The sequence below is a fragment of the Lampetra fluviatilis genome, chromosome 19 (assembly GCF_964198595.1).
Source record: "Lampetra fluviatilis chromosome 19, kcLamFluv1.1, whole genome shotgun sequence".
Taxonomy (NCBI): domain Eukaryota; kingdom Metazoa; phylum Chordata; class Hyperoartia; order Petromyzontiformes; family Petromyzontidae; genus Lampetra; species Lampetra fluviatilis.
In genome coordinates this window covers 10074226-10087711 of record NC_136293.1, presented here as the reverse complement: position 1 = coordinate 10087711, position 13486 = coordinate 10074226, and the positions used below count along the sequence as shown (strand labels likewise).

The 13486-nt window shown below is 40.2% G+C and overlaps 1 protein-coding gene across 2 annotated transcripts; it reads left to right on the top strand.

Moving 5' to 3' along the window:
* Positions 1–1488: 1488 nt before the first annotated feature.
* Positions 1489–12852, top strand: ABCE1 (ATP binding cassette subfamily E member 1). 2 transcript variants are annotated; one of them, XM_078865021.1, is made up of 18 exons: positions 1489–1588; positions 3080–3184; positions 3329–3414; positions 4131–4228; positions 4330–4447; positions 5024–5161; positions 5290–5359; positions 5717–5813; positions 6175–6264; positions 6759–6880; positions 8326–8547; positions 8786–8845; positions 8950–9008; positions 9209–9319; positions 9853–9995; positions 11133–11255; positions 11716–11827; positions 12302–12852. In XM_078865021.1, exons 1-18 carry the CDS (start codon positions 1537–1539, stop codon positions 12347–12349), a joined length of 1854 nt encoding a protein of 617 aa, XP_078721147.1. In that variant the 5' UTR covers positions 1489–1536; the 3' UTR covers positions 12350–12852. The 2 variants fall into 2 exon arrangements, with proteins under 2 accessions (XP_078721147.1, XP_078721148.1); XM_078865022.1 differs by having other exon boundaries at positions 1508–1618.
* Positions 12853–13486: the final 634 nt, after the last annotated feature.

The following is a 13486-nucleotide window of genomic DNA, read 5'->3' as shown; positions in this document are numbered from 1 at the left end:
AACCCTTAATAACTTGATTTCGTGCTTGTCATGATTTAGGTTTGGAATCCATTTCAATAAATTACAGTCTTTTTTTGATCTGTTTACCGTCTCGTTTACATTGTTTCACAATTATACTTGCTATTGTTTATACCAAATCAAATGCAAAATAATACAGCATTACAGCACTTATATTCACTTTGTTTTCATGGATGAGAGGAATTTGTTGGCAAATTCATACCATATCTCCATCAAGCTGCACTTTTTATCATTTCATGTTTAATCTTGAAGAATTTAAATACAGTAATCAATTCTCACACGTGCAATTAAATGTATGTTCGTGTATTTGAACATACATAATATATTTTAATCGCTGAAAATATTATATTTTAATTGTCTAATTATAAAGCTTATGTTGTGTGAAAATAACGTAAAATGTACAGTGTAAACTCAAGACAAATGGAGTGTAGTAATTTCTAGTCATTTTATATATTTCTTTAAGATACATATAATTGTTACATATGTGACATGTTAAAACTGTTGGTATATATACCAATTCATAGAATAGCCACCACCACCACAATCAGCCCTGTCCCTAACAAACCCATGGAGCTTATATAGCCACCACCACCATCACAATCAACCTTGTACCTTTAGACCATTGGAACCTCATTTGCCAGTAGCAAAATATGATAATTGTTTTTTTACCCTTTTACCTGGTCAAACACCATGTGAGACTAGGCTCTAAAGAAAGCTGTCTCGGGTTTGGACCAATCAATTTCAAGGACAGTGCATACATTATCAGAGTTGTGTTTTTGTTTGCATTCCGACTGCAGGTATTGTGGTCAATGCAAACATGACTCCTTGTAAAAAAAGGTGTCAGTTTTGTTGCCAGATAAAAGGGTAAAAAACCAATTACACTGGTCAACAAAAAAAAACATTTTTGTCTGGCCTGGACTTTTGCAGCTGTTTTAGACTAATTTCAGGGTGCTGATTAAAAATCTGATCTCAGATTTGCTCTATCACATCTCATGTTTATGCTATCGGCATACCCCATTTTCATTGATTTTACCCGAAATTAACTCTGTCACATATGATTGCAAGTTGTTGCGAGTCAGTGACTGCTTTAGTGTTAAAATATGGTGCTGTATTTTTAGGATAGTGTGTTTATAATAAAATTTTATGTAGATATCCATATTTATTTAATATTTTTTTTCTGCAGTTTTTATTGAAAATGCAATATTTGATATCTCAAAAAACTGATATGACAGACAAAAACTGATGCCAGATTTGGAATCGGCACCCCAAAATTACCTTAAAACCGTTGGAATACCTTATGCCAGAAAAAGTGTGTTGACCAGTGATATCAAACCTTGTCCATGACAAATGGGTTTGTCCATGTCCATGACAAACCCATGGGTAGCTTCTCCGGCGTTGCAAATGTGGGCGTGGTAGATCCCGAGGCGAGTCAATGGCCCCCCCACCACCACCACCACCGCGCCCTGACGTCACATCCGGCTCGTGCGAGTCGGCCCTTCTTTTCCGTGGCGCCACCATATGGCGGCGTCCGCCCCGCCTGGCCTGTCTCGGCACCGTCCTCACATTTCAGGCAATTAAAGTGAAAAAGAGGGGAGGCGAGGTGAGGTTGCCCTCGTTCTGCGATTTAACGCAGAACCCGGCAGGAGGTTTTGTCGGGGCCACGCGAGACCCCACCTTGGCGTTCACGCTGCTTGGAGTCGCCGCGGCCTAGCGTCGCTGTCCACGCCGGCTCGGGCCTACCACTGGAAGCCTACGGACTCGTATAGTTGGATGCCGGGTTTGGCTGCGTGGGTGGCGGCGGAGACAGCTAGGCAAAGGACTAGGGTTGTCGAGTCAACCTCGCATCACCCGCGCTGTTGCTACGATTACGTTTAATTACGAAATCGTGACAATTTAAGGGTTGACTAACTACAGATGGAGCTATGAAGTTAGCTCGTGTGAGGGTGCTGTTGGTGGTGTATCATTATCATCTCGAGAGATGGCGAGATTGGGAAGACGCTCTTCATCCAGCAGTAGATAAACGATGGATTAATAATTGACTGAATGTTTGATTTAGTTATTAGGGCGCGTTGGCCGCTATGTGGAAAAGAGATTGTTGAAATGGAACATGAATGCGGTGTTGTATAATCGGCCACTATGAAATACAAAGCAGTTCGTTGTGTTGCAATATGTTTGGGGACAAGCTGAGTTTGCATGAATTGCCAATTCAATGAAAGCTATACAACTTAACGCTGAACAAGAATCGGTTGAAATGTTTTTTGTAAGCGCGATTTTAATCAAATAGTGCCGTAGTTATCAATTGAACTCTCATAATGAAGGTGCATCTGAAATGTACTCATCCTATATGTGGACATTTTGTGGAGTGCTCATACAGACCATTGTTCAATCCACTGCTGGATGAGGCCTCCCCACGCCGTGAGGGTGCTATTTCACTAATTGCGGGACAATGCGTTGTGCTGTAGTCCATATGTAAGCTACACGTACTACGGTGTTATTAGTCTGGCCTTTGTGTTTTAGATGTCAACATAAAACAATGTGATTCTGTTGTGCTTTCAATAGTACTTTATCATGACTGACCATCATATAGTGCTCTTAATCTGTAAGAGGGTTTTTTTGGGTTAGATCGCGTAAACCTCTTATAGATAATATTGGTCGCGAAAGCCTACGTGTTAAACTTAATTTGCGGTTGTATTATGCGAGGACATGGGGGCCATAATTGTCAGCTACATAATTTCACCGTGTTCCTTAAATTGGGTAGCATAATTACAGCAATGCTCAACAGAAAAAAAAACACTGGCCGAGCACCTTTAATGAGGGCTCATAAAAATGAGTTGAAACTCATTTAGGCTTTAACTGCCAAGTTTTAAGGCACAATTTTCAGAATATTTTTTTTTAGACTTGAATCTGATTAGCTGTGAAGTCATTTTTCACAGATGTCCAATCGGGGCAATTCAGAAAGTTAGAGTATGGCTTCCACAAATAATTTGTGGCAAGTCAATAAAAACATACATGGTACATGATATTCATTTAACACGATACTTTGTGCGTTTTTATGTTTCAGTCATGGCTGACAAGCTCACCAGAATTGCCATTGTCAGCAGTGATAAATGCAAGCCCAAGAAATGCAGACAAGAGTGCAAGAAAACATGTCCCGTTGTAAGAATGGGTAAGTTGTTAGAATGCATTGTATAATTATGGTTAATCGGTAATTACATTGCTGGATAATTACGAGGTGAAATATGCATGTCTTCAACTTTTTTTGTCTGCAAGCTTTGGATGTGAACTCCATGATGTGCGTTTTGCGATCCAGGCAAACTCTGCATCGAGGTGGTTGCCCAGTCTAAGATTGCGTGGATTTCTGAAGAGCTTTGCATCGGTTGTGGCATCTGTGTTAAGGTACATTACGTTTTAAAAGTACTTAGTTCAAAATTGCCCGGTTTGTGCAATAACACGTGTATTTTTTTGGGACAGGGGCTGTACAGTGGTTAGAGCTCTGTACATTAAACGTTTGAATGTTTGCCATGGCTAATATAATTGGTGAGTTATATCTGAACTGGCCCCTTCATCCACTCACACTGACCAGTATGGTGAAGTATTGTCAAACAGCCCCCAGAACTGGAATAGCATAGAGGGAGGCTTCACCCAGAAATTGACGAAAGTGCTGTAAATTACTTACTAAATGTTCTTTTACATATTTGAGAAGTTATTTGTTTTTAAGCCCAATTCTCACCAGTTTTTTTTGTATTTAAACATGTTGCATTGATTGCTTTGTTTCTTTAAATATGTTTTTAAATTAATAATTTAACCTGGGAAATGTTTTACAATAAAACATCTCATTTACAAGGGCGTATCTTGTATTGCTACTCGAATACAAGTTATCTTTGACAAAAATCCCTCGTCCGAGTCCGTTCAATGGACTGTCCCCCTTTTTTACAGTTTCTTGAGTTGCAGAAGCATTTGGATACTTAAAAAAATCTAAATTGTAATGAGAAACGTTTACATTGTAATGTATCCTTTAATTTCATGTGATTATACTGATGCTTTGTTGCCATTTTCTACCCCTCAATGTTTACCCTATTTTTGTTAATTCAAACTTTTGTTTCCTGAACCAGAAATGCCCATTCGATGCAATCTCCATCATCAACCTTCCCAGCAATCTTGAAAAGGACACCACACACAGATACAGTGCAAATTCATTCAAGTTGCACAGGTGAATATACTTATCTTAGCTCTTCAAGCATCTATAACTTTCATTGTTCTTATAATTCCATTACATTTGAATAACCACACTGCCCTTTTATTCCCTTGCAGACTGCCGATCCCTCGACCTGGAGAAGTTCTGGGTTTAGTAGGCACCAACGGAATTGGGAAGTCAACTGCATTGAAAATACTGGCCGGGAAACAGAAACCAAACCTGGGTCGTTTCAATGTAAGGGTTCTCTAACAGTACCAAAGCACAGTTGTTAAGCTGCCGTTAATATTGCAACAAAAGAGTTGTAAGAGGAAGCAATGGTGGAATGGTTATCACATTGTGCTATGGAAGCCTAGCAACATATTATTCATTGAAAAATTTGAGATCACCCAAACTTTACTTCACTGCTAGAAATTGCTCAGTCTAGTTGCTAGCAGTGCACGATGTTTTATTCTGGATGCATACAGGCAATTTTGGGTAAAGTAAAGGCAAGTCGAGGTATTATTTTGTGCAGTGGTAGTGCATGGGTTAGCACACTGCGCTATTCAAACAACCCGAATTCGATTCATGGCCATCAATACCATCAGAGGCAAGTGACTTCTCCACTGGTCCTCTGTACACCAACTCACACTTACCAACTTTTTGAGGCATGATCAAACAAACCCCCACCACATGGGGAGGCCTTCATCCAACAGTGGTGTGACAGAGGACTGTACATTGTTTGGATTGGCAATGCCTTCAATCTAGAAACGCCAAATGTAAAATTGGGGGAAAGTGACCTGACCTGAGCCTATTGAATTGTTTCTTCTCCAGGACCCTCCTGACTGGCAGGAGATCTTGACTTACTTCCGTGGTTCAGAGCTACAGAACTACTTCACAAAGATTCTTGAAGATGATCTGAAGGCCATTATCAAGCCCCAGTATGTGGATCAGATCCCCAAGGCCGTCAAGGTGAGCAGAGTGTTGTCTGAAAAATATGACATTCATTCGGCTCGTTTTTCTCCATCCTGTTAAGTGTCTCAAGGTTTATGGAGGAAACTGTTTTGTAATGAGATTTTTTCTTTCTTTTTTACTCTCAGGGAACAGTTGGTGTAATCCTCGACAGGAAAGATGAAACACGAACTCAGGAAGACATCTGTAACCGTTTGGGTAAGATCTCATAAAACATGTATTGTTCGGGTTTAAGAAATGAACGTTAAACATGGGCAATCTATTTGTGTATGTACATGTACTACACGTTGTCAATACACTGCTGGACGAGGTCCTTCCCACCCTCTGCAGGCTGGGGGGGGTTATTTTGACAGAGTACATGCTGGTCTGTGCAGGTTGAAGGACATAGACTTTTGGAGCATAGAATAAGTACGTTACAGCTATGGATTTTTCTACACTGCTTTCAACCACGTGGAGCGCAATTATTTGTTGTACAATAAAATACATTGCTTGTGTTTAACATTTTCCTTAATGGCAAGTATGGAATTTAACGGTGCATTTGCTTGCATTTTACAGACTTGAGTCACTTAAAAGAGCGAAACGTCGAAGACCTTTCTGGTGGCGAGCTGCAGAGATTTGCCTGTGCTGTCGTCTGTATACAAAAGGCCGACGTGTAAGAATTAATGTATCACACCAGTTGTTGCCATGTTACAGTAAAATTATCACATTTTTCCTCTAAAGAGTTGCTCAATGTTTTTGATCTCCAGTAATGCAATAGGACTTCGAGACGCTTAAATAATTTTCAACCAAGGTATTAATTATGATGTATTGATGGCACTTAAGAATGTGACCATTGTACAGCTCGGATACACTAATTGTCTGAGTTGTAAAATGTTGAAACGATAACCTTTTTTACACCATTGTTGCAATAAATTAGTCAGCAAGGCAGCACATCATGTAAGTCAGCATTTATGTCAGTGGTACAAATGTTGGCACAGTACATCTTATTTTAATTGTGGATTTATTATTTCTAGGTACATGTTTGATGAGCCTTCCAGCTACTTGGATGTCAAGCAAAGGCTAAAATGTGCCATCACCATCCGCTCACTGCTTGGTCCTGACAGGTGAGAAGTAGCTTCAATGTTGCATCTTTTCTGAAAGATTCTGCCTCATAACTGCTGCAGAGAAACCTTGAAAACCAACGCACGAGGTGGAAGCGAGGTGGCTCAGAGGTCAGAACGCTGAGCTGGCACCGTTGAGATTCTTGAGTTCGAATCCAGGTCGCCGCCTGTGATTAAACCAGACTCTCAAGGTTAGTGAGTTGGTGGTCATAGCCCTGTCACCAATAACTGCACAAAAAAACACGCAACATTTTAACAGCATTAAATTTGGTTCTGTTTGGGTACATGCCAGCTCTGACAATAAAAAATATTGGTTCATCTGTCATGCAAAAAACTTGACTCTGGCAATGGGTGGGAAAGTGCCACCCTCTGTTATGTGGGCCAGAGATCAATCTGAAAGCATACTTCACCTTGTAACATGTTTCCGATATCACAATAGGGATAAACTTGGGGAGCGATTCATATATATATATCGTAAAGGGACCTTACTATTGCAGGTTCATCATCGTTGTGGAGCACGACCTGAGTGTATGCGACTACTTGTCGGACTACATCTGCTGCCTCTACGGTGTGCCCGGAGCATATGGTGTCGTCACTATGCCCTTCAGCGTAAGAGAAGGTACGACAGCAATGATCACGTGGTCAAATTGACGTACACAACAACTCTGTTGGGGATACCTGCTTTAGACCAAAATGTGGTTTAGTGGTCATCAGCAATACGCATTTATCGATCATGTAATGATTCAACCTCCCAGCATTTTAGATTGAGTCAAAAATCGAATTATCCCACTGGCCAACTCATTTGTATTGCTTCATTTCTCTTGTACAATTTATTTCTGCTCCATTATCCTAAATACAACACTGGCATATATTTGTTTTCATACAAATATAAACTGTGGATAGTTCTGATGAACAATTTGATACATGTGTCAAAATAATGCATTTTAGTGATGAATTGAACCTCCCACCTGCATCGATTCTATGCAAAACTTTGGATTTGTCTGTCAGACTAAGGGACTTCTAAATCTTTACTTAAAGCATTCGTGACTGCAAGAATTCATATTCTTTGGGTCTTTCGGTAAAGTCACGTAAGAAAGAAAATAACAAAAAACTACAACGTTTCGATCACAACACAAGCCATCGTCATCAGGAGGAAAAAAAAAACTATGTACGTGACTTTACCGAAACACCCAAAGAATATAAGGGACTTGTACTTCAGTCCCTTTCTATTACTTCTTGATGTAGGTGTAGATGATATTTCTGAGAGGGTTGGCTTGCACAGAGTGCATAAACAAGGTGAAGTCCAAAGCAACAGGTCTGCACTGGTCACCACGCACACCGCCACTGTTTAGGTCATGGCGTGCGGCATCGCTCCACGCGTATGCCGAAATTTGACCTTTCGGCACGACAATTCGGCTCCTGGCGAATTACTAAAACTATATATGCCACAAGTGCAGCCGTACCGAATTATCACCAATTACGAATAATGAAATACCGAAATAAAGAGGTTTGACTGTGCGTTTATTTATCAGTACAATAAACTAGCACTACCACTTACTACATTCTTCTGAATACGTGCATTTTCTGTGAAGTCAAAGGCTTTGCATTTCATCATTATGCCTTTAAAAGAAGCTGAGCTGGAATTTTACTATATATTGGGAAATACATATGGTACAGAACTGTAATTGCTTATTATGAATAGCATTCATAATATAATCTTGAAAAGATAACTTATAACAGCGTACCAGCAATATCTAAACTGGTCCTGGGTCCTCCATTTCATCAACCCGCACTGACCAGCTCAATAAAGTATGGTCAAGCGATCCCAATGATCAGTATTGTGGGGAAGTCTTCATGTATGTACGTTGAACTTCTTTTACACCGTACGTAGCCACCCATGCTAATCGGAGGTGCGTGGAAAGGACAAAAAACTAAACACGAAAAGCAGTTCTAAAGAAGTGAGTTCATGCCATAGTGGATTGACACAAACAGCAGAGATGTCACCATTCACAGCTTGTGGGAGGCTGCGGCCAATGCGTGCTTGTGATCCTTACGATGTCGCAGGCATCAACATCTTCCTGGACGGGTACGTGCCGACGGAGAACCTGCGATTCCGCGACATGGCGCTGGTGTTCAAGGTGGCGGAGACGGCGGCAGAGGATGACATCAAGAGGATGTGCTGCTACCAGTACCCTAGCATGAAGAAATGCCTCGGAGACTTCGTCATGGAGATCCAAGCCGGGGAGTTCACCGACTCAGAAATCATGGTCATGCTCGGGGAGAACGGTAAAACATTCACAGACGCGTGACCTCACAATCAACCCCCGAGAGTCGATTATCAAAGTTCTGCACAGATGCACATTAAAATGCTCTAATAATGCAGCTTGGTTATCTTTTAAAAGGCAGGTCCAAGGAATGTCGGGGCAAAAGGGGGGGAACATTTTGATCATAGAAATATCCTGACATGCTTATAAATAACATGCTTTGCATTCCCATTGAGCTCTGGAATGTTTTTTTCTTCTAGGTACTGGAAAAACGACATTCATCAGGATGCTGGCTGGGAGACTAAAGCCAGATGATGGAGGTGCGATTGCCAAGCCATTTATTATGCCTCTAGGGAGAATATGACTGCTTTGTTATTTTGCTGAAAAATATTTTGCAACCAAATATATGTTGGTATTCTTTCAGGTGAAGTCCCATTTCTGAATGTCAGCTACAAACCTCAGAAAATCAGTCCCAAAGCAACGGTAAGTTAACGTTTGCATGTTGAAAATAATTACATGTTAATTTGTAGAATCAAAATTAACATTTACACAAGATTATTTGAATAGGGAGTACTTAAGCTAAGAGCAGAATGACTTAAAGCTTGAGCGAATGCCAAAATGTTTGATAAATGTACTTGGCCGGTCGTAGGATGTGGTTATATTTAAGCGTGTTTTCTCCACAGGGAACCGTGCGACAACTGTTGCATGAAAAGATCCGCAATTCGTACATGCACCCGCAGTTCTGCACCGACGTCATGAAGCCTCTGCAGATCGAGAGCATCATTGACCAGGAGGTGGGAGCCTCGCACTGAATGAACAAAAGTGCTTACTAACAATCCAGTCACAACGTATTATGCATTACTTTCCAAAAAAAAAATTCAAATAAACAATTCTAGACTCCACATTGGGCAAAATGTAATAAAAGCAACTAGGAATCTTAGTTTACATTTACTTGGCAACAAAGACAAATCAGGATCGTTGTCCATGATTTTTATAAAGGGACGAAAGGTAAAATCATGTCTTAAATATGAATACCTCCATGAGATATCCAGATACTTTACCCCCATTTAAAATAATCGCATAGGTTAAATAGCTTCAGAGGTGATGGGGACAGTTTTTTTGTTAACTTAATATTGAATTGCATTGTCAGTAACATTTGACATCTTGCAGGGATACACTTATACCTATTACATTCCTTGGTGTAACAGTGATGGGTGTGTAGATAGTCCTCTCTCCGGTTGAAGGAGTCGAGTGCAGTTGTGCAGCAGCAGGATATTGTAAACGGGATGTGGTGGTGGTGGTGCTGCACATATGCTTGGACCTACAGGTGCAGAACCTGTCTGGTGGTGAGCTGCAGCGTGTTGCGCTGGCGCTGTGCCTGGGCAAGCCCGCTGACGTCTACCTCATAGACGAGCCCTCTGCCTACCTTGACTCGGAGCAGCGTCTTGTGGCAGCCAAGGTTATCAAGCGGTGAGCAGTGTACAACATCCATCCAGCCAACCCAACTTGTTTTTATAATCTAGTATGATAAAGCCGTCTCCTCTTCCTTCCCATCACCTTCTCTACCATGTATCCCAATTCATCTCACCTTGGTCTCTCGTTTGTCTTTCCCATCTGCCTCCTCTCCCACTTCATCTCCTCCCTCCACTGTATGTCACCCACTTCCCTCCCCGCTCTCTTCCTGTTTCTCTCACCACTCACCATCTCCTTTTTCCATCTCAATCTCGCTTGCCTCTCCCTAATCCTCCCACTGTTTTGCTTTCCTTTCCGTTTCACATCCATTGCCTCCCACCCCACCTGTCTCTTCCTTCCTCCTCTATCTCCCTCTTTCCCTCCCCCCCTCATATCACATTTGTACGGCATACACGGCCGGGATCGTGGGTGGGTGGGGGAGGCGTGATGACAGCACTACGAGCCTGGCTCAACGCTGTGGGATCCATGTGACGTCATAACGCAGATCTGCATGGTGACATCACCGCACATCCACACTTTTTCACGCACGAGGCAGGCAGGAATCCAAGAAGGAATCTAGCCAGCAAATTTTTTTTTCATTAATATAGTGTGAAGTATAATTCAATCATTCATTCTAGGGCATGCTTTCACTGTGTTGCAGTGGTTTACACTGCATTACTGTAATTTCCTGTGTGAAGTATGAAATATATAATAAATAAGGCCTTTTCCAAAGAAAACAAGTCCAAAGGTTAGGAAAGTATAGGCTACTTTGAAATGTTTTGACAATGTATGGCTAATAAGCTAGATTCTGGCTAATTCTCTGCACTACATTGATTTTTAGTTTTTCGACATTCCTTTTAATAGCCACCACAATTTGGCAAAATTTTTACTATTTTGTTGGAATATACAATAGATCAATAAAGCAGTGTATATCTGATATTCTTTTTTAAAGTTAAATGTTTGTCAATACAAAAACAGAAAAGGGTATACTTTAAAATAATTCACTGACTTTCTTGAATCGTGTATCAATTTGAAATACTGCCACGTAGCCAGTTGTTATTTTCACTCCACAGCTTGGGTTATGTTCTGCCAGAGTGAAGTCATGACCATTGAGCCAATCCATAAAAACAATCTGCAATGCCACGTGTCACATAGATTCATCCTGCATGCCAAGAAGACTGCCTTTGTGGTGGAGCATGACTTCATCATGGCCACCTACCTGGCTGACCGGGTCATCGTGTTTGAAGGGGTACCCTCGGTGAACACCATCGCAAACACGTAAGTCTAAACAACTCCACCCCTGCACCCCTGCACATTGCATTGGCAAAGGTCAGTCATTTAAATAATATATTGCCATTTAAATGCTCTGATATGTAAATGTTGCCATTTGAAGGTTGCTTTTTTTTTATAACTGAAGAACTAAAGAACGTTGATCTCCTGCTCCAGATGGTAATGAATTACAAATTGGGACTTTTAAAAATGTGAAATTTGGTGATAAGGTATACTGAAGAAGTCTGATTAGCGACTTAAAAATGTATTCAATCCATCTAACACAATGGAATGAAGCCATTTTAAATATATTGTTGCATTAGAAGACCGCAATGGCTGGTGACAGCTTGCCTCGGCCTTCATCTGGCAGTGGATTGATCATGGTTGATTTTTAAAATTGCTTAGGATTCAATCAATTTTACTGGTATTACTATATGTATAGATGTGTGGTGTGGGTATTGTCTTTCAGCCCCCAAAATCTGCTCGCTGGAATGAACAAATTTCTGGCATCATTGGAGATCACGTTCAGAAGAGATCCCAACAACTTCCGTCCAAGGATCAACAAGCTGAATTCCATCAAGGTAGAAAGCTCATACATACCATTGCTGTAAATTTTTGAGTTTTACTGTACAGTATTCCGTCGTTATTCACGAACTTGCTATGAGTGAATCGCATCTTGAACTCTACACTACTGAATCGAAAGTGGTGAGAGAATGTGATGTGAGATACAGTAATGCTACTGTGCAGCATCATAATTTAAGATAAGTTAATTTAGAAACGATTTAAAACTTTCATATTTATTTGTATTTACTTTGTTTATTATAACCAATGCATGTTTGTCCTATGGTAATTTTCACGTGTAATAGCTTATGTACGTCGTTATTTAAGGTAATTAATTTGGTCAATATCATTATCCGCAAAAGTTTCTCTTTCACGAGCATCTCCGGAAGGTATCCCTCGCGAAATACACAGGGAAATACAGTTGAATGGGATTATTATCATCATAGCGTCTTGAATGTTGTAACTGGATCCTCTGCTTTTCTCTTTTTTTACAGGACACTGAACAGAAAAAGAGTGGCAACTACTTTTTCCTAGAAGACTGAACTGTTGTGCAGTTCTTGCAATGGGACAGCCTTTGAGCAACTCATTTTATTCAAGAGAAACTATGGATTGGACTTGTGCATCTATTTTGGAAACTAAAGTTGCTTCTTTTGCATTTTTATCAGATTTTTTATTTTAAAAAACTTAAATATTAAGTCATCTACTGCAAAAATATTTGGAATGAAAATTAATTTGAAAAGTCACTTATTGGGTTCGTGTAATGATGCTTTAATTCACAGCTATTTCACAATGTTCACAAGTTCATCGTTGTATTTCTTTGCTGCCCATTGCCTAAATTTACCAAGATGCCTATTTAGATTTATGTTCAGAACTATGTTAAAACATTACAGCCAACAGTAACTCAAAGGTTGCTATTTGCAGTTTTTTTTATGTTGCTGCAATGTAAAGACAGGTATTGCAACAAGATCATTCAACAGATTTTGGTAGGTGTTTTCCTGTATGCTTGGATGGCAAATAAAGGAGCCAAGGGGCATCATGAAAGGAACTTGCATTTATTGTGCATTTTTTTAAATCGTTCTGGTAACAGGTTATAGCTTAGCTTGCACAAAGAAAACCACATGGGTTAATGTCAATGAAATAAAGCACAACATGAAATGTTTACATTAAGTGTTTAACTGATAATTTTAAACTCCTGTATAAAAGGAATGTTGACATCAAGAAAAATTCAGTGTCATTAACATTTTTAAATATTGCTTCCTTTAGTGCTACAATCATTTATCAACATTTCTTATTTTCAAAAAATCCGGCTTGGGCCACTGTTCCACAGACATGCAAGTGGCTCAGGCATGGCTTTGCTAATCTTCCAAAAATCCTGAGCATTTAACACAGGCTTTTGCAACCAATATCTGAGGTTTTTTGGGTTAGATCACAAATAAATGTCGTTAACCCCGCCACCACCCGACAGCCAATTCGTAACGTTTGTCACGTAAATAAAACATGCCAATTCGTTACTAGTACAGCACACTGATGTGGAGAGTAAACACAACACACCGGTGTGCTGTACTAGTAACGAAATGGAATGTTTGTGACAAACCTTACTAATTGGCTGTGTTGGGTGGTGGTGGGTTTAATGACATTTACACGATCTAACCAAAACTTATTATGAATCCTGAGCATGG